Here is a 26,635-nt window from a genome sequence, read left to right on the forward strand (position 1 = left end):
CCCATGCACCCTCCCACCACCACCTACTCCAGTCCTGTAACCCGGAAGGTGTGCACGATTAAAGGCAGAGCCACGTGTGAAAGCACCCACGTGATTTACCAACTGACCTGCCTACACTGTGATGCATTCTATGTGGGAATGACCAGCAACAAACTGTCCATTCACAGGAATGGACGCAGGCAGACAGTGTTTGTTGGTAATGAGGATCACCCTGTGGCTAAACATGCCTTGGTGCACGGCCAGCACATCTTGGCACATTGTTACACCGTCCGGGTTATCTGGATACTTCCCACCAACACCAACCTATCCAAACTCCGGAGATGGGAACTTGCTCTTCAATATATCCTCTCTTCCCGTTACCCACCAGGCCTCAATCTCCGCTAATTTCAAGTTGCCGCCACTCATACCTGCCATTCTACAACATCTTTGCCTCTGCACTTCCGCCTCGACTGACATCTCTGCCCAAACTCTTTGTCTTTAAATATGTCTGCTTGTGTCTGTATATGTGTGGATGGATATGTGTGTGAGTGTATACCCGTCCTTTTTTCCCCCTAAGGTAAGTCTTTCGGCTCCCGGGATTGGAATGACTCCTTACCCTCTCCCTTAAAACCCACATCCTTTCGTCTTTCCCTCTCCTTCCCTCTTTCCTGATGAGGCAACAGTTTGTTGCAAAAGCTTGAATTTTGTGTGTATGTTTGTGTTTGTTTGTGTGTCTGTCGACCTGCCAGCACTTTCATTTGGTAAGTCACATCATCTTTGTTTTTAGATATATTTTTCCTACGTGGAATGTTATATATATATATATAAAATTGAAAATGCCCAGATGTTCAAAAATAAAGTAAAAGAATACCTACTACTCCTAAATTTTTCAGAATATTTGGATGTGGGGATATATATTTCACATAAATAATGTTACAGATCTTGACTTTGACAATACATAGACAGCTGATAATGATCTGAGTTAAGTTACATAAATGCTTTGTTTGAAGTATTGGATAAAAAAAGTATAACAGTACAAAAGTTGAAGCTGTGATTTTTAAAAAATAGAGTTTTTTACCTAATATACACAGTAAAAATAGATTAAGTGTACCAGATGTCTCTCCTAACAGTGATTAGGTGTATTTTCTCATATGTTTCAGCAGATAGTTGCAATGTAATATTTGCAACATGTTGCTGGAATCAGCCCCAAAATATACTGCTCATCACCAGTGAATCTGAATGGCAGTAGCAGTCAGCAGGGGCCAAGGTAGCGCAGTTGCTGCTGGAATACTTTGTTATTCTTTGTGTTTTCTGTCCCCGTTAACAAACATTCATAGAATGAATACCACAGTAGACTAATCTGGGACAGTTATATCGAAAGAGATGTAAAATCTCACTTTAAAAATCATTTTGTTTGTCTGCGAAACAAACCAACACTTTCTGTTGACAATGGCCATCACATTAAAGATGTGATGAGCAGTATTTGTTTGGACTGACTCCATTTAAATATTGCAAAAACAGAAATTGTGAATATCTACCAAAACACCACAGGAACTGCACCTGGCCATTCTTAGGAGGAACACCCTTTATAAAATAATTTAAAAGCACTTCCAATAATTATCAGTGTCAGTAGATTAGCACTGGTCATAATTTGTTCTTAGTAAACATACCTTACAGAAATAGCCTCTAGTGGCTGCTTCTGTGCGTTGATGTACAATTTAATATGTTTCACATCCTGGGAAGTTCGCCATTTTGAGTGGGATGTATGGAACATGATGTTTAACTCTCTCTCTCTCTTTCTCTCTCTCGAGGCTCAATGTTACTTATTTGCAAATGACTTCCGTGTTTGCAGAGTTCAGACCACCAAAATCAGCTCATCCTTTCCTTCCAAAAATTCCCCGTGATCTGAAGCTGGATTACTTTGTGAAAGTGATTACAAATGAAGGACGAGTGATGGTCGGAAGGGTGCGGTATGTTGGCTCAGTGCCCACAAAGGATGAACCATATGTTGGAGTAGAATTGCCTCAGGATGCTGGAAATTCAGATGGATCATTTGAAGGACGTTGATTCTTTGATAGGTGAGAGTTATTTTGTTTAATTTTCATTCATCATATGTAAATTATGGCAAATGTTTTTTATGTGGGGAAACTAGCAACCAGGCATGGCTTTGCTTGGGAAGCATGAAGTATCAATGGCCAGACAACTTCACTGGCTTAGTGTATTTTGTTTGTGGGCCACGAGTAAAATTTAAAAGAGCAGCATTAATTTAGTGAATACCACCACTTTCATATAACTTACATGATGCAAAAAGCTGTGCACACCAAGGCAGTTGTCTGGAGGCATGAATGTTGTCTGCTCTATACAGAATTGGTGCTTGGAGTGACATGTCAAGTCACATTGTGATGTAAGTAGTATGTTTACAACCAATGTAAATACTCTGTGTGTGTGTGTGTGTGTGTGTGTGTGTGTGTGTGTGTGTGTGTGTGTGTGAATCCGTACAAATTGGAGGCTGGCTGAGGTGGCACAAATAAAAGAAAAAATAAGAAAAACATACATGATTGACATGATTTGCTCATGTTTCATCACTCCTCTTGTGTAGACTAGTATGCACTGTGATCCATTGTTAAGATTCATTGCCATAATTTTTTGCTGTGTGCTCTTTGTGGCAGACTTCTTTGCCATGCCAGCAAATAATTGTGTCCACATCTAGATTTGATTCAATGAAAGCAGGAAACCGAAAGCTCACTCATGTGCTGCACTGCTGAAAGAATGTATTGCATGTAAATGAAGCAAAATTACTGAAGTACTTTATCGGAAAATGTTTTACTTGGAGCATAAAAAATAAAACACCATATTTTTTTGTTTCACATGTTTTTTCACTGTAAAGTTGTTCTCGAATGATTGCAGGGAAACTGTTGGTTAAAAATATTTTATTATTTCAAATTGTAAGTCACGCATAACGAGCTGATTCTGAGGTTGTTATCTTTTCATTGTTAGTGATGTTAGTTATGATACTTCAAAATTGAGTAACTCACTGTCTGTTGTTCGAAGAATTTGCAGTGAATTAAGAGTGTGAATTATAACCAGGAATCTGAAGGAGGCAGAAACTGGCAGTCTGAAATTTTCATCATATTCATACCTCAACCATCTGCAGAAATATTTCGAGATCTCGTATATTCATCCACAAGAAATTTCTGAATCCCTTTCAAGAACATCATGCTCATGTTTTCTGATCTTTAAAATACCTAAATCTATTTTGCACCAGCGGAGATTCATTTACCAGTCTTCTGTACAGTTTGAAAATGTCCAAACAAATATTATCTTTCACCCCACCACACAGAGAATGATGTTCACATATACGTTTGACTCAAGGAAAAAAGAAAACTTACAGTTGAGTCATCTGCTGCGCTGCTGCAAAACTTGCTTTATATAAATGAAGTAAAGCTGCATCCTATCCTCCATTTTACTGTATGCATAAAAATAAAAACAATGGGTTTTGCACTCATGTTTTTTCACTATGCAGTTGTTGTGAAGCAACTGAAATCAGTTGGGTGTTACTTAGATGACTTGCACGACCCTAACCTGTTACGAAACTGGGAAAAGGGAAGCTGCAATTTAATGTGGAATAGAGCCACATTTCATATCTGGCAAATCTCCACATCATTGAGAGCTGAATGGTAAGTTAAAAGGCAGAGTGAGGGAGAGGGGAAAAAAATAAAGAAGATTAACCTAGTGGGAATTCGATTCTAGAAATTTGCAGTGTCTAGCCAAATGCGCTATCCGCTAGACCATTACATCAGATGTTATTTGGGTCACATGTAATGCTACTTCAAGGCACTATTGCTCTCTCCAGTTATCACAGCTGTTTGGTAGGTGGTAGTGGCATTTTTTTCACTTCTTTATTTTAATTCATCATAACTGAGCAATTTGCATGGTATATTTATCAATTACATACAAACACCTTCCTCTGGAGTATGTGTATATATAAATAAAAGCTGGATCAAAATACCTACGGCAGTTCCTGAGGTTAGCATAGAGAAATGTGTGGAAGAGTAGAGCAGTAGAAAAGCAAAGCTGGTGGTTAGGAGGAATCTGTTATCAGTGGGTATTTGTGCTGTATCTTGAAGTTGTAAAAACATTTTTTCGTACATTAATACTTCAGATTTCAATATTTTCAAATGTAGGTCAGCTTGTTCAGAGCCTTGTGATCTTGATAAGTACAAATCCTGATAATATTTACATCCACATATACTGCATAACACTGTAAGGTGTATACTGACTATACATAAAAAAATTGTTAATATTACTACATTAATTTCAACCTGTGCAATCACTAACTATATAAATCAGTGTAGTGATAGTTCACTGTTAATGCACATTTACTTTCTAAAACTGCTTCTCTCTTGACTCATTCTGTGGCCCTGAACATTCTTCATGTGGGATCTACAGCACACAATGAATGAATGAATGAATGAATGAATGGCAGAAAGTATTTTTCATCATGCATTACATTGAGGGTTCTTCTTATTCAGATCATACATGAGGAGAGACAAGAATGACTGGTTATTTCTACACTTCTCTCTGATCTGTTAGTAATCTTTCTAATCCTTAAACAAGCAGAATGCAGCAGGATATCCTAGATTTCTCCATTGGAGTGTTCTTACTATGAAAATTTGTTAGATCATATTTTTCAGCATATCTGTGTCGACATTCATACACTGCAAACTATTGTGAAGTGCATGGCAAATGGTGCTTCCCATGTAACCACATATTAGTGTTTCTTCCCATTCCATTAATTTATGTATCGTGTGAAGAATGACTGCTTGAATGGTTTTGGATGCACTATAAATATTTTAATGTTGTCTTGTCTTGTCCCTATTGGAGTGACATGTAGTGAACTGTAATATGTTCCAAGATTCTTTACTTAATACTGGTTCTTGGAAATTTGTTAGTAGGCTTTGTGGGATGGTTGGCATATGTCGTCAAGCATCTGCCAGTGCAAGGTTTTCTGCATTTCTGGGGCTTGTCCGTTGAGTGAAGCAAACCTGTGAACATTCTTAGTACCCTTCTTTGTGTGTCTTCTGTTACCTCTTTTAGTTGCATTTGGTATTCTCCCAAACACTTGATCAGTATTTTGTGAAGAGTCACAGGAGTGTTTTTTTAGAAATTTGATTTGTAGACTGACTGAATTTTCCCAGTATGCTACCAATGAGCTACTTTACCTCTGATTGAGCCTATATGAGTGTTCCATTTTATATCTCCACAAATTGTTACTGCCAGATATTTGTATGAGTTAACTGGTTTCAATTGTGACTCACTGATATTGTAATAATAGTAGTAGTATGACCTTATATTTAGTGAAGTACACAATATTACATTTCTGAACATTTAAAGCAAGTCGCCAACCTTTGCACCACTTTGAAATCTTATCAGAACCTTCCTAAATAATTGTGTAGCATTTTCCAGGTCGTACCTACATAAATGTGTCATCTACAGAAAGCCTGAGTTAACTATTAATGTTGTGTATGCATGAAGATTGAAGTGACAAATGAAAATTTGTACCAAGGCTGCGATTCAAACCCAGATAGCCCAGACCTGCTCACTAGGCAGATGCACTAACCCCTTCGCCAACCTGGCACAGTGGCTTTGCACAGTGGCATGGACTACCGTAGCACGCCTCTCTCCTCAGTCCAAATTTCCATTCATGCCTCACCCCACTTGATATTCCCCCTAAACTGAGACAGCACTGCAGAGGCTCTCCAACTGTACTGCAAGTATCTGCAAGTTTAGGGGGAATACCATGTGGGCTGAGGCATGAGTGGGAATTTTGATTGAGGATGGAGGCACACTGGGGTAGTCAGTACAGTTACACAAAGCCACTGTGCCAGCGTGGTGTAGTGATTAGCACACCTGCCTAGTGAGCAAAAGACCCAGGTTCGAATCCCACGCTTGATACAAATTTTCATTTGTTGCTTCAGTCTGCGTATATACGTCATAGATGTCTTAAGACTTGAAAAGGTCTCTGGAACCAAATACTTTAATTTTATTAATATTGTTTGCCATGCCATTAAGCCTGGTGATGACACTTCATCCAAAATTAACAAACTGCATTGTCCTGACAAAGGAATCCTCAGTCTAGTCACAAATTTTGTTTGATACCTCATACAATTGGACTTTTATAAATGAACATTGAAGTGGCATTGAGTCAAATGTTATTGCCTTACTGCCTTGATCCATTGCTTTTAAGACATAATGAGAGAAAAACCACAAGTTGTGTTTCCTGTGGTTGTTGTTTTAGGAATCTGCACTGGTTGGTATAGAGGAAGTGATTCTGTTTGAGACACTCCATAATATTCAAGCTCAGAATATGTTCTGAAATTCTACAGCAGATGGATGTAATGATATTAGATTATTATTTTGTGGGTCACTTCTACTACTGTTCTATAAAATGAGTGCGATGCTCGATTTCTTCCAATCAGTGGGCAAAGTTTTTTTTTTTTGTTAAGGGAATATATGATATATTCTGGTAAAAACAGAGGTTAACATAGTCACAAATTCTGTATATAATCTGATAAGGATACCATCAGGCCATGGATCTTATTTAATTTTAAGAATTTCAGCTATTTCTCAACACTGCTGCCACCAATATCTACTTACTCATCTTTTCAGTGATGTGAGAATTAAAATTAAACTGTATCGTCCTTTATAAAGGAATACTTAAAAACAGAGTTCAGCATTTGTGCTTTTCTGTAGTACCCTAATTTCAGTTTCTGTGTTATTCATGAGTGCCCATACAGTAACTTTGGTATCATTGACAGCGTTTACATATGGCCAGTCTTTCTTTGGGTTTTGTGAGGGGTCTTTTGATAATATTTTTGTATGGTAATGATTGAAGGCTTCATGTATTGCTCCTCTGACATCCGATTGTATTTCATTTAGTATCTCCCTGTCTATACACTTGTGCTATACTCCTTTCATATAACCTGTGATCACTCATGCTGACTTGCTTCAGCAGCATCCCAGCATATTTAATATGAATCCTTTATAAGGAATGCTTCGTGCACAAGAACTGTATTTTCCTAGGTAGCATTTTTATATATTGGTATTGGACTTTCAGCCACTGTAGCACAACAGACTGAGAAAAAGGAATGTCTCTTGGATGGATCTTTAGTGCATTGTAGCATTGACACTGGATATTTGCACAATAAACGATTATAAATATGAAATCCACCAAATACAGCATCATAGCTTCGGAAACTGTGAATCAAGATTATACTGTTCAGCACAACCTTTTGAGAGCTACAAACTTCAGACTATGGTTCACTCTTAGGTGTTATAAACCTTCAGTACATAGAGTGTTTTGTGATTTGAAGCAGTTGCTAATGATCATTATCTGAGGAATGTGAAAAAGACTTCCTTGGTCTGAAATTCAACAAGCTAAAGGAAGCATTTTTTCAACCATCACATAATTCCACTGAATGCGCAATTTCCGTGGATTTTATGGCCTCTGTTGTCTCCTTTTACCAAATTTCACCTCGCCTATTTCAGTGACGACTGCTGGTCCCTCTCAACAGTTGTGAACTGTTTATTGCCCACTTGACTCTCACTTCACAACAGAAGGAAGCCCAGTTAGTCTTTGTACACATAAACAAAGCGAAATTTGTGACAAGTCTCCCTGTTTTCAGATAACACTTGGAGACCTGCATGGCACAGAAGTCTGAGTTTTTTGGACCATCATTTGCAACGTGCATCATCGAACCAAGTGCCATTCCGGCCACTGTGCTTGAATGCGCACTACACATTGACCATGTGATTGCCCTTTCACATCTTTTGTTGGTGCCAGCAACAGAATGAATCCTAATTCAGCAAAAAATTACACAGTGCATGGCATCTGGGGCATTCTAATAATCGTGGAAGGACATTATGGTGGATCAACCATGACCGTAATTTGGCTTTTGTAATTCTATGAAATGCAACCTCACCCAGAAGATAGCCATGGCTCTCCATGTTGAATACTCAACTATGACTAGACAAATGATAGTTTTCTCTAAATGGGACCAAATTTTGTAATAAGTCCCATTACTTGAAACAATATTGACACTGGTCGAACTATAACACAGTGCAACGAATCTGAACTTCATGTCTTGCCATGAGATGAAAGTACTAAATCACATATGCTGATTGCGAAAATGAAATAGGAAATGTTCCAATACTTACCAGTTTTTCTGGAAAAGATATGCCACATATAGCACTTTTGAGAAACTTCAGAATGACTCAGTAACAATACACGAGGTATCTGTAGTTGATTAATATACAGATCATGTAAAAAAAGTAATTGTTTGTATTACTAAACATAAAATAAAATGAAAATAGTATTAGAAATCTGAACAAAGCACATGAAAGATTACCCAAGAGACATCCTTTTCTCTCAGTTTCCTACACTACAGTGCCTGAAAGCCCAATACAGATAAATAAAAATTTAATCGTTTTCTAGTATCTTGTTATTTAATTTTAAAGGCATCTGGAAACTTTGTCTAGAAATGTACCTTTATGATCATGACATTGTTACCTCATGTGTTTGTGTGACCTGAAGTTGAAGGTAACTACAATTTAATATCTTCCAAAGTTTATAATTGTAATTTTTTATATGTACAACCAGTAGTTGTATTTTTTATGAATCTGCAATATTATCCAATCACACCATGTGGTATGATCCTCTAACATGGATCCATTTTGTCCATTTAACATAGTGTTGTTTTTAACCATGTGAGATGTCGTTTTACAGCCTTTAGGTTGCAGTGTTAGATCCCTCCCCAGCTCTGCCTAGGTTTATCCTTCAACTTCTACCATTTTATAGGCTGTCCTTTGCATTGTGTATTCTATTGCGTGTATCATAAGCATAAAACATTATTGGTGATTTTCAGACAAATTTTATTTAGTATTAGTTTTAATACTGTGTATGTAAATCACAGAAACAAACTACGTAAAGTTTTTAGGCCTGCTTCTTAACAAAAATTTACATTGCAAGGTACACATAGACTACATAGGAAATAAATAAATAAATAAATAGCTTAGCTCTGCATTTGTCAGGTATCATGAACATGATTAACACAGAGATAGCATATCACTGTTACATTGAGATGGTTAGTCATTATTACATATTATGCTGGGGGAATTCAACAGTTATATTGAGGCTGTCAGAAAATTATCAAGAATACGTGTATCACCAAAGGGTATAATGTTTTCCATTGTTAAAAAATTTGGAAGTACTATCCATTTTTTCCCTGTATATTTATGAGCTTTTGATTTTCTATAGGAAAAGTAATGTACACTTAAAACTTCCATTTTTAGCTCAATTACATTACTGATCACAGGGGGGATTTTAAACTTCCTACACAGCATTCAGAAGTTTCTGATCAGACACCAGATTGTATGGAGGTTAAAAATTTAAATAAACTAAAAGATAGGAATATATTCAACAAGGAGCTCATTTGGCTGAAAAGATTCCTCTTTATTCTCCTGGGAGAAAAGTGGTACTATTTTACTGAAGAATTCACGGGTGAAGGCTTTGCAGTTTGAACAAGGGATTTGTATGTTTTTCTGAAGACTATGAAAACTATAGTGATTATTGTGTTCCATATCACAGGAATGTACATAAAATAATGTAAAACTCCTGTATTATTAATTTTTCATTCTAAATCTTGACATACAGACTCAGTATAAAAAGTCTCAGGAAAATTTTTTTCCTGACATGACTATACATCACAGCACACTCACACTATGTATGCTTAACGGTGGTGTTGTGACCTTCAGCAAATGCCAAGTGCCAGTCACTGCAAGCATTTTTTCTGGCAATATTGTGTATTTAGTCTAGCCCTGTCGAGTGACTTGGTACAAGCTCAAAATGCAGTGAACGGATGAACAGCAGTATGCCATCAAATTTTGTGTTGGACTGGGAAAATTTGGTACAGAGACACTGTCTGTGATTTTCCAAGTATTCAAGGATGAAAACCTGTCATGAACTGCAGTTTGTAAGTGGCACAGGCTGGCCAAGGGTGGCCGAGAGTATGTAGAGGAGAAATCACACATTGGAGTGCTGTTGGCACCAAGAACCAATGACAGAAAGCAACATGTGCTGAATTCAGACTGTCAGTTAAGTGTGTGCATGTTCTTAGATGCAACTAGAATTGATGAGATGACAGTGCACACCATTTTCACTGAAGATTTTGCGATACAAAACATCTGCACAAAACTTATCATGAAAGACTTGACGGATGACCAAAAGCAGTGGCGATTGTCCACTGCAAAAACCTTCTGCATTGCATTGGGGAGATATTGGCTTTGTAGAAAATTTAATTATGGGAGAAAAAACTTGGATATTTGAATATGATCTAGAAACAAAGCAGCAAATCCAAGGGGGTGGTCCGCTACAAATTTGTATCTGAGGGACAAGCAGGAAATGGTGCTTTTTACCGAGAAGTGCTAAGAAGACTGAAGAGAAGGGTGAACCAGGTGAGGCCAACCATCACCGAAAACTGGAAGTTGCATCACGACAATGAACCTACCACACCTACTCCAAGGTCATCAATTACTTGATGATAAACAGCATCTTGACCATTCCCCAAACCCCTTGCAGTCTCACCTTGGGACCCACAGTGCCATCAAAGAAGCTGCACATGTACGCTTAAGGATCTTCCAGAATCCTCATATCAGGGAGACTTCAAGTCATATGAAAGCTGCTGACAAATGTGTGTTGACACTCAGGGACTGTACATTGAATAATTTTGATGCAGTGTAACAGTATCTCAACAAATCTACTTTCCTGAATCTTTTTCCAATACTGTTTATACAAACCCTGTATATCCTATACAACAAATTATATGATTTGAAAATTATACATAATGAGGTGAGTCAGTGACATTTTGTGATAGTATTTTACCTAGTTTATTTTAATTTATGCCATTAGTCTGAGTTTCTGACTTCATTATTTTAAGAGAAAGTTGGCTCTGCCTATAACCTGCCTACTTTCCATTTGAAATGTATTATTGGTGCCAGGCTCCTGGTTTGTCTTTATATTCAGGCAAACTAATTACTGATCCCTTTACAATGGCTTTGGGTCTGAAATCAGTTGTGACAATAAATATAGTTTTACACAACTGTTGCTGATATTTCTTCCAATTGATCTCAGCAGTTGGGATTATCCTATGTACAAGATGACACATTGAGTTGCAGACAAGCATATCAAAAACACTGTTACACAGTGAGCTTTTGCCCAAAGTGCTCACCAGAAAAGAAAGGAAAAAACACACACACACATTCACTCAAACAGGCATACATCATGCACCCATGACCGCTATCTCTGCTATCACTGCCCTGAGTGGCTGGAGATAGAAGCCATGTGTGCACGAGGTGTGCCTACTTTAGTGAATGTGTGTATGTTTTCCTTTCTTTTCTGAAGAAGGCTTTGGCCAAAGTTCAGTGCTATCTTTTGGGTGAGTAGCAAGCTATCTTTTGCATAAATGCTTCATAATCAACGAGAGGTCCATGATTACAAATGTGACTGGGCAAATTTCTAAGTATTCAGAGAAGCTAATTTTGTAAATGCTTGTTACTCTACATCAAGGATAATATGCTGCATTCTGCATTTTGTAAACCCTTGAATCTAGTTATAAATTCAGGTTTATATCACTTATGAACCTAGTTTCCAGAGAACACTTAGGAGGTATTGTTTGCAACATTTTAAATTCTCCCAGTGAATTTTTTAGCATTTATACATCATTCTCAAAATAAGACCTGCCATAATCAGCAGTTCGCATAATGGTTACCTGTGAACCCATAGTAGGGAGTGAAACTAAAACGTCCAGAAAACCCTACTGTGATGTAGGATAGAATGAACTGCCTGGCACAGTAAGTGGAACGTGAACAGGAGTGGTAAAGCAGAGAGTTAACACAGTCCTATCTTTTTGTGCTGCGTACTCGAAGTTCATCTGCACATATTCAACATGTTAGCCTTAACTACTATGCAATCATTTGTATGCTGTGCTCCCATTTGAATGACTTGATAAACCTCTGCATCCTAAAATAAATAACAAGCTAATCATCATACACTACTGGCCATTAAAATTACTACACCAAGAAGAAATGCAGATGATAAACGGGTATTCATTGGACAAATATATTATACTAGAACTGACATGTGATTACATTTTCACACAATTTGGGTTCATAGATTCTGAGAAATCAGTACCCAGAACAACCACCTCTGGCCCTAATAACGGCCTTGATACGCCTGGGCATTGAGTCAAACAGAGCTTGGATGGTGTGTACAGGTACAGCTGCCCATGCAGCACCAACACAATACCACAGTTCATCAAGAGTATGACTGGTGTATTGTGACGAGCCAGTTGCTTGGCTACCGTTGACCAGACGTTTTCAGTTGGTGAGAGATCTGGAGAATGTGCTGGCCAGAGCTGCAGTCGAACATGTTCTGTATCCAGAAAGGCCTGTACAGGACCTGCAACATGCGGTAGTGCATTATCCTGCTGAAATGTAGGGTTTCGCAGGGATCGAATGAAGGGTAGAGCCATGGGTCGTAACACATCTGAAATGTAACGTCCACTGTTCAAAGTGCCGTCAATGCGAACAAGAGGTGACCGAGACGTGTAACCAATGGCAACCCATACCATCACGCTGGGTGATACGCCAGTATGGCGATGACGAATACACACTTCCAGCATGCGTTCACTGTGATGTCACCAAACATGGATGTGACCATCAGGATGCTGTAAACAGAACCTGGATTCATCCGAAAAAATGACATTTTGCCATTCGTGCACCCAGGTTCATTGTTGAGTACACCATTGCAGGTGCTCTTGTCTGTGATGCAGCATCACGGGTAACCGTAGCCATGGTCTCCAAGCTGATATTCCACGCTGCTGCAAACATTGTCGAACTGTTCATGCAGATGGTTGTTGTCTTGCAAACGTCCCCATCTGTTGACTCGGGGATCGAGACGTGGCTGCACGGTCCGTTACAGCCATGCGGATAAGATGTCTTTCATCTTGACTGCTTGTGATACAAGGCCGTTGGGATCTAGCACGGCGTTCCGCATTACCCTCCTGAACCAACCGATTCCATATTCTGCTAACAGTCATTGGATCTCGACCAATGTGAACAGCAATGTTGCGATACGATAAACCGCAATCGCGATAGGCTACAATCCGACCTTTATCAAAGTCGGAAACCTGATGGTATGCATTTCTCCTCCTTACACAAGGCATCACAACATTTCACCAGGCAACACCGATCAGCCGCTGTTTGTGTATGAGAAATCGGTTGGAAACTTTCCTCATGTCAGCACGTTGTAGTGTCGCCACTGTCGCCAACCTTGTGTGAATGCTATGAAAAGCTAATCATTTGCATATCACAGCATCTTCTTCCTGTTGGTTAAATTTCACATGTGTAGCACATCATCTTTGTGGTGTAGCAATTTTAATGGCCAGTAGTGTACATGTACATTGTAGAGGTCCTGTGTCCTCCAGTTTATTTTCTGTACATTTATTACAACATATATGCAAAGCTAAAACTGACACTAGTGAGGGCAGATCCTACATAACAGAGGAAAATTCGAACTGACAGTACACTTCTACCTTTAACTAAATAGCACTCCAGTAGAAAATTACAATAACAATGCTGCTGCCACTCAGGACTCAAAAAGGAAATGCCTTAATATTTCTGAATCTGTTTAGCAGTAAGTTGCAGTATATTCTCCGAGGCAAAAAATATTTGACCCCTGCAGTCACCACCAGAAGGTCTTCATGAGTAATCTAATTACAACACTGAGAAATTGCACAACTATTTAATAAGCACCATCCACCTCACAGACAGTGACATGCAATGAGGCAACATATGCTTTGTTCAATTATGCTACTAACATCTAAGCCTGTTGATATGGTCACCATAGAAATATAACTTCAAAATACCAGTTAAAAGCATTGACTACATAACTCTACATATTCAGCCTTGTTGTTGTTGTTGTGGTCTTCAGTCCTGAGACTAGTTTGATGCAGCTCTCCATGCTACTCTATCCTGTGCAAGCTTCTTCATTTCCCAGTACTTACTGCAACCCACATCCTTCTGAATCTGCTTAGTGTATTCATCTCTTGGTCTCCCTCTATGATTTTTACCCTCCACGCTGCCCTCCAATACTAAATTTGTGATCCCTTGATGCCTCAGAACATGCCCTACCAACCGGTCCCTCCTTCGTGTCGAGTTGTGCCACAAACTCCTCTTCTCCCCTATTCTATTCAATACCTCCTCATTAGTTCGTGATCTATCCATCTAATCTTCAGCATTCTTCTGTAGCACCACATTTCGAAAGCTTCGATTCTCTTCTTGTCCAAACTATTTATCGTCCATGTTTCGCTTCCATACATGGCTACACTCCATACAAATACTTTCAGAAACGACTTCCTGACACTTAAATCTATACTTGATGTTAACAAGTTTCTCTTCTTCAGAAACGCTTTCCTTGCCATTGCCAGTCTACATTTTATATCCTCTCTACTTTGACCATCATCAGTTATTTTGCTCCCCAAATAGCAAAACTCCTTTACTACTTTAAGTGTCTCATTTCCTAATCTAATTCCCTCAGCATCACCCGACTTAATTCGACTACATTCCATGATCCTCGTTTTGCTTTTGTTGATGTTCATCTTATATCCTCCTTTCAAGACACTATCCATTCCGTTCAACAGCTCTTCCAAGTCCTTTGCTGTCTCGCACAGAATTACAATGTCATCGGCAAACCTCAACGTTTTTATTTCTTCTCCGTGGACTTTAATACCTACTTCGAATTTTTCTTTTGTTTCCTTTACTGCTTGCTCAATATACAGATTGAATAACATCGGGGACAGGCTACAACCCTGTCTCACTCCCTTCCCAACCACTGCTTCCCTTTCATGCCCCTCGACTCTTATAACTGCCATCTGGTTTCTGTACAAATTGTAAATAGCCTTTCGCTCCCTGTATTTTACCCCTGCCACCTTCAGAATTTGAAAGAGAGTATTCCAATCAACATTGTCAAAAGCTTTCTCTAAGTCTACAAATGCTAGAAATGTAGGTTTGCCTTTCCTTAATCTATATTTTAAGATAAGTCGTAGGGTCAGTATTGCCTCATGTGTTCCTATATTTCTACGGAATCCAAACTGATCTTTCCCGAGGTCGGCTTCTACTAGTTTTTCCATTCGTCTGTAAAGAATTCGTGTTACTATTATGCAGCCGTGACTTATAAAACTGATAGTTTGGTAATTTTCACATCTGTCAACACCTGCTTTCTTTGGGATTGGAATTATTATATTCTTCTTGAAGTCTGAGGGTATTTCGCCTGTCTCATACATCTTGCTCACCAGATGGTAGAGTTGAGTTTTGTCAGGACTGGCTCTCCCAAGGTCGTCAGTGGTTCTAATGGAATGTTGTCTACTCCCGGGGCCTTGTTTTGACTCAGGTCTTTCAGTGCTCTGTCAAACTCTTCACGCAGTATCGTATCTCCCATTTCATCTTCATCTACATCCTCTTCCATTTCAATAACATTGTCCTCAAGTACATCGCCCCTGTATAGACCCTCTATATACTCCTTCCAGCCTCAGAAAAGGTAAAATGAACAGTTGCAAAGTGTGTTGCACAACTGAGTTGGAACTGCCATTTGATCCAGGTCCTACCTCGGCCAACACCTGACACGTTCTCCCATGCATAATTGTCTGTCACTCCTATTTGTTTCAAATGATGAAAACCTCAACAGCTGCACCAAAATCATTTATTAATCATGGCTAGTTTCATGACAGTATAGTCACATCTTCAGGTAACAAACAGTTGACCTTTCAGTATATAATGTCTTTAAAATCTCTTTAAGAGTAAATAAGTAAGCCCTCTATGTTCCTGCACAAAATTAGTCTCATAAAGTATGAAGCCATCATGAATAAAATAGGCATTGGAACTGAAGAGAGAGAGACATAATCCAGACATGTGTGGTGCCTCTTCTCAGGTACAGCAGCCAGCATAATTAATACATTATATTTATAACTTTATGGCCTACTGTGCTGTCAGACAAGTAACTGTATTAATATGTACATTGTTGATAATATTTTGTCTTACTCTGGTTCCTCCAGCATGGAGACTCTTTTGAGACACTTCTTGAAATAAATTTATAGTCATGCAAACTTCTTAAAAGTTTTTTAGTGGTCTAATTTTCTTTTCCCTGACTCGCAGGGTCCGGGGTAGGTCCACTTGGGTGTTGTTAAAGGGGTGTCTGCTCCGAAAAACTATTTCATTTATTTATTTATCTTTATTCATCTGTCTAACAATGATGTAGGGTTTGTGAGTGTAATACACTGCCAATTAGTAGGCCAAAAATAACACACAACATACATAACATGCTTTAAGAGGATAGGACAGATAGCCTATGGGATAGGCAGCCAACTTTTAGTTCTTTCCTGTTGTACCCTTGTGCCAAGGTTCCAGAAACTTACTGACACAACATTCTGAACCCCGCCATGATAACTTTCATGTTACCAGGCACTCAACAGTGTACTGAGCAACAATGGTCATATTCAGCCAGTGTGTGCTATAGCAAATTCTGATTCCAGTACTTCATTAAAATTTAAATATCTCATGGTCCAAAGATTGGACCAGGGAGTGGTTTATATCAACCAATTCTAAATGAAAGAAAGCATATGTATGAGTTATGATCTACCATTCTTTCTTACCTTAATTGACCATCATGATTACAAAAATTAAGAAATTGGAAAAGAGCGTGCTCAATGAAATAGCAGCCACATTGTACATCAACTACATTGGTTTTAAAACCCCAGAAGTTTTGTAAATCAATACCTGGAACATTGTTTTCTGATGCAACTTCAGACTTTTATTCCCATTATCTATTCACTATTAACTACAAATTCTCTACATATAATAGATTTATATTTTGGCTGGTTCTAGCTTGTCTTTTATTAGCAACTCTTTTTGTGAACAGTTTCCAACTCATATAATTGGATTACAATACAGCAAAAAATTCTCAATAAATAATTTTACATCTTAAATGCTTAACACAAACACAGAAATGATTAGTAATTACTACTTTGCAATAAGATTCCCATCTTTAACCTGTTTACTCACTATTTTCATAGTATCTAAAACACACGACACAACACTTCTTAACAACACAGCTTTTCACGCTTGTATCTGTGGTTACAGCATTTAGAGACAGTTGGGGAGGGTCTTTTGGTTCCCCATCTGGGCTACTTCCTCCAGTAGTCAGGTCTGCTGAAAGATATGGGACATTGGAGGGTTATATTGCTAGAAGAATAGGTGCAATGACATTGGCTCCTGTCTCATTACTGACAAAGTCTGCTGTTACCCATAAGCCTCAGAACTTGGCCTTTCTGCAGTGCCTTAATGCCACCAATTGTCTATCTGCATGGCACGTGGGTTGTTGTATTTGCTGTGACTGCTTTGCCTGGGTGTTGCAATCCTACTTGTTGAAATCGTGAAAACTTTGGAATCTTTTAACCAACGCTTACCAAGTTTTCTTATAAAATGAGCATAAATATAAATATAAATTCTATAAACTTTATTCATTCATATCTTTGTAATAAAAAATTTCAGCCTTTGTTTTACTTATTCATTCTCTTCATCTCTATGTATATGTACATAGATCCATTTACCACATTTACTTGTTATGTTCTGTTTTTATCCTTAAAATTCACCCTACATATCTAAGATTAAAACCCGGACACCTCTATTTGTAATGCTAGTGGCTGCATAGTCTCTTCTGATTATATCTTTAAGCTTAAACACTATTATAGTTCTTCCTAGCACTCAACGATGCATACTGTCTTTGTTTTCCAAGCTTATTTAGCACTATTTAATACTTGTTCAGTTGTCTGTTAGTGATGTTTTCTTACTTGAGAATATTATAACCCAACTTTCTAACTTAAACTTTTCCAAAACTACTCATATAAAAAAGTGCTTTGTTGTTGCTATTGTCATTTTATATCACCCATTCACCTTTAGTTTGTGGTATCCCCTTACTTGTTACAAACCCTTACAGTCGCTTAGGCCATTTTATTTTCTACCTCTTATAGGCAAAGCACTTGATGCCATAGTTCTGTTTAAATAGCACATTCTCTTGCCATCTATGTATCCACACTTAAAAAAAAAAAACTTCAAGTAACACTCCACATTAACCAAACACTAATACACAATAGAAATAGAAGAAGAAAAAGAATACAATTAGGAAAAGAAGAATTGTTCTAAACTGTGCAAGAGCACACAATTGCTCAACTGTGAAGTTTTGTAAAGACCAGGAAACCCCCACACTTAATCTATTACTCAAATCCATCTTTCTGAACTGAAATCCTTTCTGCTAGCTCGAACCTGTGTTTTCACAGTTCCTTCTCCAGAGGATGGCTTATCACTACTCTGGTTCTTTTTCACTTTTCGGCCAATACAAATTAATCCTTTGTATGCTATTCTCACCAGGCAATTCTCCTGCATAGTGAACTTCAGAGGCTGGCATACCTTTGTCACTTTGTTTTATAAAGGAACCAGAGGCTTTTACATTCATGCAGTTGCAAGTGACACATCTCGGAATTCATGTTGCAACAATAAATATTAAAAAAATCGACACCTGTAACCATACTGACACTCAGCTGCATTCTAGCATGACATCCTTAAATTATACAGACAACATGACTTCTTGGCTGATGGCTTCGACCACTTCCCCGTTGTTTCGAAGATCTTAACATTTGATTCTGGCATATCTAAGACGCTTGTTTAGCATGGCAAGGCTTGATAATACTCTTGAGAAATCGCCAAAATCTCAATTGCTATCTGTGAGAACCTCATACTCTAATCCCCCTACTACCACCATTACAATAGGGTTAATACCATTGATACTTGGTACTGGTGCTCTTCACATAAGTTCTTTAACAACCACTTTTGTGAAAATCTGGTTTTACCAGGGAATTTTCATATTTTATTCTTCCTAAAGGTGTATGCTGAAACTTATGAAGTTATAATTCACACAAGTGCTGTGCTTTGCACCACTCGGACTGTGAGTTGTAAAACAGTCATTCTCATTTCCAGCCTGAAGGGCAGTGCATGTTCATAATTCCCATTGAATATAAATTTGTAGATAATGTTGCTTTTCCCTACAGGCACTTCTGTGCTTTCTAATTGTTTTGCTTATTTGAGTTTCCAAGCTTGCACTTCAGAAGCATTTCCAACCTTCCTAGTTCTGTTTTAAAGCCCATAATTCCCATACCAGCTGTTAAATGATTCATTACTACCCGCTGTTCGTACTGGATTAGGTTCCTGTTCATTAAATCACCTTCCAATGCTGAACATATCATCCTCTCCAAGCTTGTCAAAAATGTTAGGGTCTAGTGAACTGCAACACTTGAGATCATGTCACAAGACTCTCAAGTTCTGAGCCACTTGTGTGCCCCAATCCCTCTATTCAAGGACAACTGTCTCCCCTCCCTGACCAGGTCACTAGAACTTCCTATTAGCTGCGTTACCTGACCAGCCAGCAGACAAGCTATTCTCGGGTGCGCCTGTCTTGTGCACTCAAGGTCGGCTGTGGTGATCCCATTCTGCACTTCATGTTCTCAAAATCAGTGATATTCACTGCCAAATTTTCTCTAAATTATGGAGCCTCAGACCTCATTGTCTCTGACCAACGCTATGCCAAGACACTGTTTAGTTTCATGCGTCATGTGGAATATACTGATTGCCATATTCTGCCCTCTCACAGTGGCTGTCATTCAGTTGCACACTGCATGATTTTTGCCTTCTGTTGCCACTATGCAGAAGATGCACCTGCCTTCTGCCATCTTGTCATGACTGCATGTTCTTGTTACCAACCTCCTGCCCTTGTAACCTTTCTGCCCTTGCCAAGAATCTAATGTAATTCTTGTAATTGCCATGTGGCATTGCAGTCAACTCCCTTTGTATATAGAACAGTAACATATGCTCTACATGCGCTCCAGCCATCCCTGCATCAATATACATCATCTTCTTCCACCAGTATTCGCAGAAATCTTTCATAGTTCAGAAATCTACCAACAGCTTCCATTGAATTTCTGAAGATCAATATTCCTTAACAACTCTTTCAAAGTTTTCACTTGTTTTTGTGGTATCATTTGTCCAGTGAACTGTGTATCCTTTCAAGTGGCCTACTATGAAAGAGAGTTGTTCCTTTGCCAACCAAGATATGGACAGCATGTCTGTAAATTCCTGTAATAAAAATTGTGACTGCACATTACGTTCAGGACCAAATAATTAAATTTGAAACACAAAATAAAGGTTGCTTCTGCTGAGGTAACAGGTGAATGCTGTACAACATTTCTACACAACTTCAAAATTTCTTGATCAGTTATGAGAAATTTCTTGTCAACATCTTGATCATGTGCAAGCACCTCCTTCTGAAATGACTAATGCACTTTTCACTCAGTGTCCAGTGTACAGTTCATCTTTTTTCTGTGCTTGCTAAAATTATGTACTAATTGTACATGGTAGTGTGAATTACATTACTCAGTTATTTACCCACAGCAGCCTCATGTGCAACTTGTCTTAGCTCTACTTGCTTCCTGAAAGTGCAATAGACGACTTTGATGGCTTCCAACTGTTTTATGATCCGTAGCTCAGTGTCTTTTGCAGGTGTTTCACAGCTTTTGTGTACAATACTGTGTTCTGAGTCTACCTTTGAAACAACATTTTTCAACTATACATTAACAAGTTTGTCAATTGTACTTAATACTGAGCAAACTGCGTGTCAGTGTCTTGCAGTACTTCTAATTTCAACTTTGTAATTTCGTTCAACACGTGAGTTCAGACATTGTCTAGTTTGCAATTTACTTTAGCAATTACAGTCTTTACACTAGAATTTTGATTGGTATTATTCTTTTATAATTTGGACTTTATGTTAATCAGTGTCTCTATCAGTGACAATATGAAAACATTTTTCTCTTCAGGCTTAACATCTGGATACAGTTGCGAGTACCATAGGACCAGAAGGAACTGAATCGCTCAGCTCAAGTAAAACGGGTTTAATTTTCACGTGTTCTACTGAAACAAGGCTAAGAAGTTCTACCCTCGATTCATCTCCATACTGTACTCGTGCCAAGCACATATCCAGATAAAAACTTTTGTACTGCTCGGTTCTTGCTTAATTCTGTCCAATTCAATAATACCCTTTACTTCACTCTGTGAAGTGGAATCTGTTGGGTCCTTAAGCCTAGCAGCCATTCTGTTCTGAAGTGTAACAAGAATGCCCAGCAGTTGGAAAATAACTTGAGAGCTTAGCTCATGATGTCTTCTTCGCCTCAGCTGTTGCAGATGTATAGGCTCCATTGCTGCTGTGGTGGGTCACCATTTTTAGCTTCTTCTGAGATTCCAACTTGCCTTATTTTTGTGAGGTTGCCAATATTCTGTGTATCATTATTTTTGTAATAATGTTTCATCATTGTGGTTTTATTTTCAGCAATAATTTTTTCTGGTTAATAACATTGTATTTTCTTCTTCTAAGCTAGCTCTGTGTGTGTGTGTGTGTGTGTGTGTGTGTGTGTGTGTGTGTGTGTGTGTGTGTGTGTCTGTTTTCTTTTCCGAAGGAAAATTTGGCTGAAAGCTGAATGTGTAAGGCTTTTCATCATGCCAGTCTGCAATTCACTGTTTCATCTTTACAACAGTGACTAGCAACATATCCTTTTTCTTATATTGATTATATGAAACTACCTGTACCCCGGTAAGTGTTGCAGAGGCTCATTCTGGTTAAATGGGAAAGAAAGAAAAGAGAAAGAAAGCACACATTTCTAATATGTATGGGAATTAGATATACATCCTAATATCCTTCTCTCCCCCTCCCCTGTCCCCACCCATTTTCTCCTCCCCCTCTCTTTGTCCACTTCCTCATCCTTCCACCTCTCTTTGTCATCACCTCCTCTGCCCCCTCTGTCTGTCCATCTTCTTCTTCCATTTCCTCCTATCCCTCTCTCTGTCTATATTTTCCTTTCTGTTCTCTATGTCCATTTCCTCCCACCCTCTGTCCATCTCCTCCTCACTGCCCCTCTCCCTCCCCCTCCCCCTCTGACCTTGTGCCTTAGTTATTGTTACTGAAAATCCAGATTCTGTAATAGTATTCCAGTCATAAGCCAGTAAGCCAGAAATACAACTTTCCTGTTTTCACCACACATTTTTAGAGTAGAGGATTTTTTCTCGCAGTCAGTTTTAACAGAAAACCTGTACATTTTTGTTTAAAAAGTATATAATCTGTACTATCTGAATAGAGTATTGTTTAAAATTTGAAGTAAATAACTCATGAACTTTCCGAGATTTTTTGCCAACAATATTATAAAATATACAACCTGTCTCTGTCTGAATGTTCATTAGAGTATAATATGAAAAATTTGAAGTAAATTGGTCACGAACTTTTTGAGATACACCTTTATTCAGGGTGTTACAAAAAGGTACAGCCAAACTTTCAGGAAACATTCCTCACACACAAATAAAGAAAAGATGTTATGTGGATATGTGTCCGGAAATGCTTAATTTCCATGTTAGAGCTCATTTTAGTTTCATCAGTCACCTACGCTCAATGGAGCACATTATCATGATTTCATACGGGATACTCTACCTGTGCTGCTAGAACATGTGCCTTTACAAGTACGACACAACATGTGGTTCATGCACGATGGAGCTCCTGCACATTTTAGTCGAAGTGTTCGTACGCTTCTCAACAACAGATTCGGTGACCGATGGATTGGTAGAGGCGGACCAATTCCGTGGCCTCCATGCTCTCCTGACCTCAACCCTCTTGACTTTCATTTATGGGGGCATTTGAAAGCTCTTGTCTACGCAACCCCGGTACCAAATGTAGAGACTCTTCGTGCTCGTATTGTGGACTGCTGTGATACAATACGCCATTCTCCAGGGCTGCATCAGCGCATCAGGGATTCCGTGCAACGGAGGGTGGATGCATGTATCCTCGCTAACGGAGGAATTTTTGAACATTTCCTGTAACAAAGTGTTTGAAGTCACACTGGCACGTTCTGTTGCTGTGTGTTTCCATTCCATGATTAATGTGATTTGAAGAGAAGTAATAAAATGAGCTCTAACATGGAAAGTAAGCGTTTCCGGACACATGTCCACACAACATATTTTCTTTCTTTGTGTGTGAGGAATGTTTCCTGAAAGTTTGGCCATACCTTTTTGTAACACCCTGTATATTACGTATTTATTAATATATTAAAAAATAGGTTATATAAAAACATACATGTATTTGAATGCAACATTCTGTCATAATTTCAAGTCAATAGACCAATTACTTTTCAAGTTTCGCAAGCACAAACATATGCAGGCTGAATTTTTATATATAAAGAAATTGGAAACTAAAATTTCTCTTGCCCCTGGAAGCTGTTAGCTAGGCAACCTTCAAGTGAAACCATGCACCATGAACCATAAACTGTGTTAAACTTTTCAAACTAGAATACTTCTTACTTATAAGTAATATAATTGATGTCCATTACACATAATCAACCTTCAATAGGTAAATTGTTTAAGATCTCGATAGACTTTTTCACAGAAGTATTGCTAGGATTTTTATGAAATCCGCTTTATAAACTTCTGACTTTTGTGTATAATTTAAAAAATAGTTCACAGGCAGAAATAATGATCCAATAACCCAGTTCCTGCTGTAGGCACAGAAATTTCCAGGAATCAGTCAACGTTTTCACAACCTTCAATATACCATATGTATGCGAATCTAGTGTGCACTTTTTTATCATATGCAGTATTCAAAACTGGAATGCATGTAAGATTCGATGGCACATTGCATTGGAGTACAATCTTGAATCCATTGTTCACTGACAACGTTATTGTAATCTTGTTGCAATTTTCAACTTTATTATGTTATTCTTGTTGATCTATAACTGTGAAGTGTGTTTGCATTAGTTAGTGATGAAATGGAAAGCAAGCATAGAAGAACTGTGTGTGATGCTACTTTTAAGCCTAAAGTAATTCTTTATGCTGAAAAATATGGTAACAGGAGGGTGGGATGAGAGTTCAATGTAGCTGAGAGTAACATTCTCTTATGACAGAAACAGTAAATGGCATTATTTACGATTACCACTACTAGAAAGAATTCAGCTTCCCTCACAAAGGAAGACAGCCTGATGTTGAAGTAAAAGTTTTGGAATTCACCCATGGATGGAGGAAGCGTAAGCAACCTGCATTTAGTGACACCATAAAGAACAAAGCAAAGGAGGTGGCTGCAGTTCTTACTATACAGAGGTAAGAGATTAGGGCTAATTGTGGACAGGTTGTTCTCTACGACACCATACAACAGAATACCAAAAGCTTCCACAGGATTTTGAGAAAAACTTCAAGAGTTTCAGCAGTATGTCATCAAAGTTTGGAAGCGGAAGAATTTTTTGATGGGCCAATTAGGCAACGCTAATAAGATGCAAGTTTGGTTTGATATGCCGTGTAATTATATGATTGATGAAAAGTGGACAAAAGAAGTTAAAATCAGATCATCAGGGTGTGAAAAACACTGCATAACTCTGATGCTGGCAGTCATAGTAGATGGGTGCAAACTTCCCCCTTTCTTAAAGTTCAAGCAGAAAAGAAGCCCCCAAGACACTTAAAAATCAAAAGCTGTTCCTTAATGACATCATCATTCAAAACCAAGAGAAGAGATTGTTGAACTGAAACTTTAATGCTTGGTTGGCTCTGAAACTTGTGGGAACTTCATCCTAGTGGGCTTTTGAAACTACCATCAATGCTTTATCTTTATGCATTTTGTGGCCATCACACATCATGTAAAAAGTAAGTTCCACAGTCTAGCCAGTAATCATGTTATTATTCCTTGAGGAAAGACTTCTATGTTATAACCCCTGGATGTTAGTATAAATAAACCTTTCACTGTGTTCAGGAACAGTACAAAAAATGGTTTTGTGAACCAGACTCCAACAGTAAAAAATAAGCATTGCCTACTTGGTTTCTGCCTGGAAAAGCATCACAGCACTAATGATTGTAAAATTGTCAAAGGAACACTGTATTTTAAATACTCTGGATGACAGCAAAGATTATTTGCTTTGGATCAACAACAAGGACGGTGGGGAAAGAGGAAATGAATCTGTTCCTGATGCAGTCTTCTCCAAGGATATCAGGAATGATGACATTGTTGAATAATGATGAGTAATGCTTTTAATTTACTGTATGTTTGTTTGCATGCCATGTAGGTAATCAAGTTAGGCATTCTTTCTTAATAATGACTTTGTTACTTAAAAATTGTTGTTGTTTTGATAGTTCGTGTGTACACCTATTGTTGTGTAAAATAAATTTAGCCTATCAGTGATGCACCAACATACTCTGTTGTTTTATGATTTTAATTTTTAAAATTGGGATGTCCGTTACATTCGATGGCACATGAGATGCGCATAAATATGGTAACAGTTCACTGGCTACCTTACATCTTTTAATCTGCAGCAGAACCAGTTCATATTTACTGTACTGAAGTGTTTTTAGATATGTGTCTCCCTAATAGGTGGTTCATTTATTTTGATCAGTTCAAGAAATACGACCACATTATCCAAAATTTCTAAATTTAAGCAAAATTATCTTGTCGTTGCTAGCACACTGGATTGGTTTATTATAATGATTATTGTTTTTGAGTCTTTTTAAGTATTGTAAGAGACTCCAGGATTTGAATAGGGATTTGTAAGGTACTTATTTCTATATATTGCATAATAATATACTTCCATGGGTGATTGATGTAATAGTTTCTAGAAAATACACAATTTTGGTACATTCTTTTCTAAGCCAGTGTTCATTCAAGCAAAGGTCTCTCAAAACATTTATTATCAAATGCCTCAAAAATGTGCTCTTGCTTTTACTTGCCACATTTTTAAGTATATCCATTCTTACAATTATTTTTACACTTTTTACCTTTTTTTTGCAGCTTATCACTATTTCTCTTTCAACCCCTGACTTAATTAGTATATTTATTGCTTATAATTTTAAAAAGACAAACATCTTGGTTAACATTAGAGAACCTAATTTGTTAAGCATCTTGTGCCAAGTGATGTGTAGTTATAACTTTATTGTGATCTACAAATATCGTTCCTAGCCTCTTCTTTGAGGCCAGTTGACCTTCTGTAAAGGATGACAACTTGTACTAATTTTCATGCTGTAAGTACATACGAAAAATGTTGTTTTTGTGTCACTGATAGCCTCCTCTTTACTGTAACTTCAAAGTGTTTTGTCCCCACATGAACAAAAATATCTTTATAGTTTGCTTTAGAATTTTCAGCTTCTATTTAGATTTGTTTGGTAGCATATTGGAAATGCTAATCTAGCTGATAAGTCCAAAATCTAATCTACCTGATGAGTCCAGCTTGAATTTTCAATCTGCAGTATAGGGTGCACTGTTCTGAAACTTCCTTGCAGATGAAAACTGTCATTGTAATCCACATGTTGCCACACCAGTGTGTGGCTATTAAAGCAATGCTTCATGGCACTTCCATGCTACTTTTTCATACTTTTGATAAAGGCTAATAATTTTCTGATCAAAGACTGGGTCGCAGCACTACATCCCAAA

The 26,635-nt window shown here is 38.0% G+C and overlaps 1 protein-coding gene across 2 annotated transcripts in view; it reads left to right on the forward strand.

Moving 5' to 3' along the window:
* Positions 1–26,635, forward strand: part of LOC126234387 (uncharacterized) — a 62,864-nt gene that overhangs the window by 26,671 nt on the left and 9,558 nt on the right. Inside the window, exons 4-5 of one of the 2 annotated variants that reach the window (XM_049943074.1) lie at positions 1,832–2,057; positions 7,665–8,232. In XM_049943074.1, the coding sequence (XP_049799031.1) occupies positions 1,832–2,046 (215 nt within the window). In that variant the 3' untranslated portion in view covers positions 2,047–2,057; positions 7,665–8,232. Of the gene's footprint in view, positions 1–1,831; positions 2,058–7,664; positions 8,233–26,635 lie in introns of those variants that run through there. The other variant, XM_049943073.1, reaches the window with a different exon arrangement.

Source organism: Schistocerca nitens, chromosome 2 (genome assembly GCF_023898315.1).
Source record: "Schistocerca nitens isolate TAMUIC-IGC-003100 chromosome 2, iqSchNite1.1, whole genome shotgun sequence".
Classification (NCBI taxonomy): Eukaryota; Metazoa; Arthropoda; class Insecta; order Orthoptera; family Acrididae; genus Schistocerca; species Schistocerca nitens.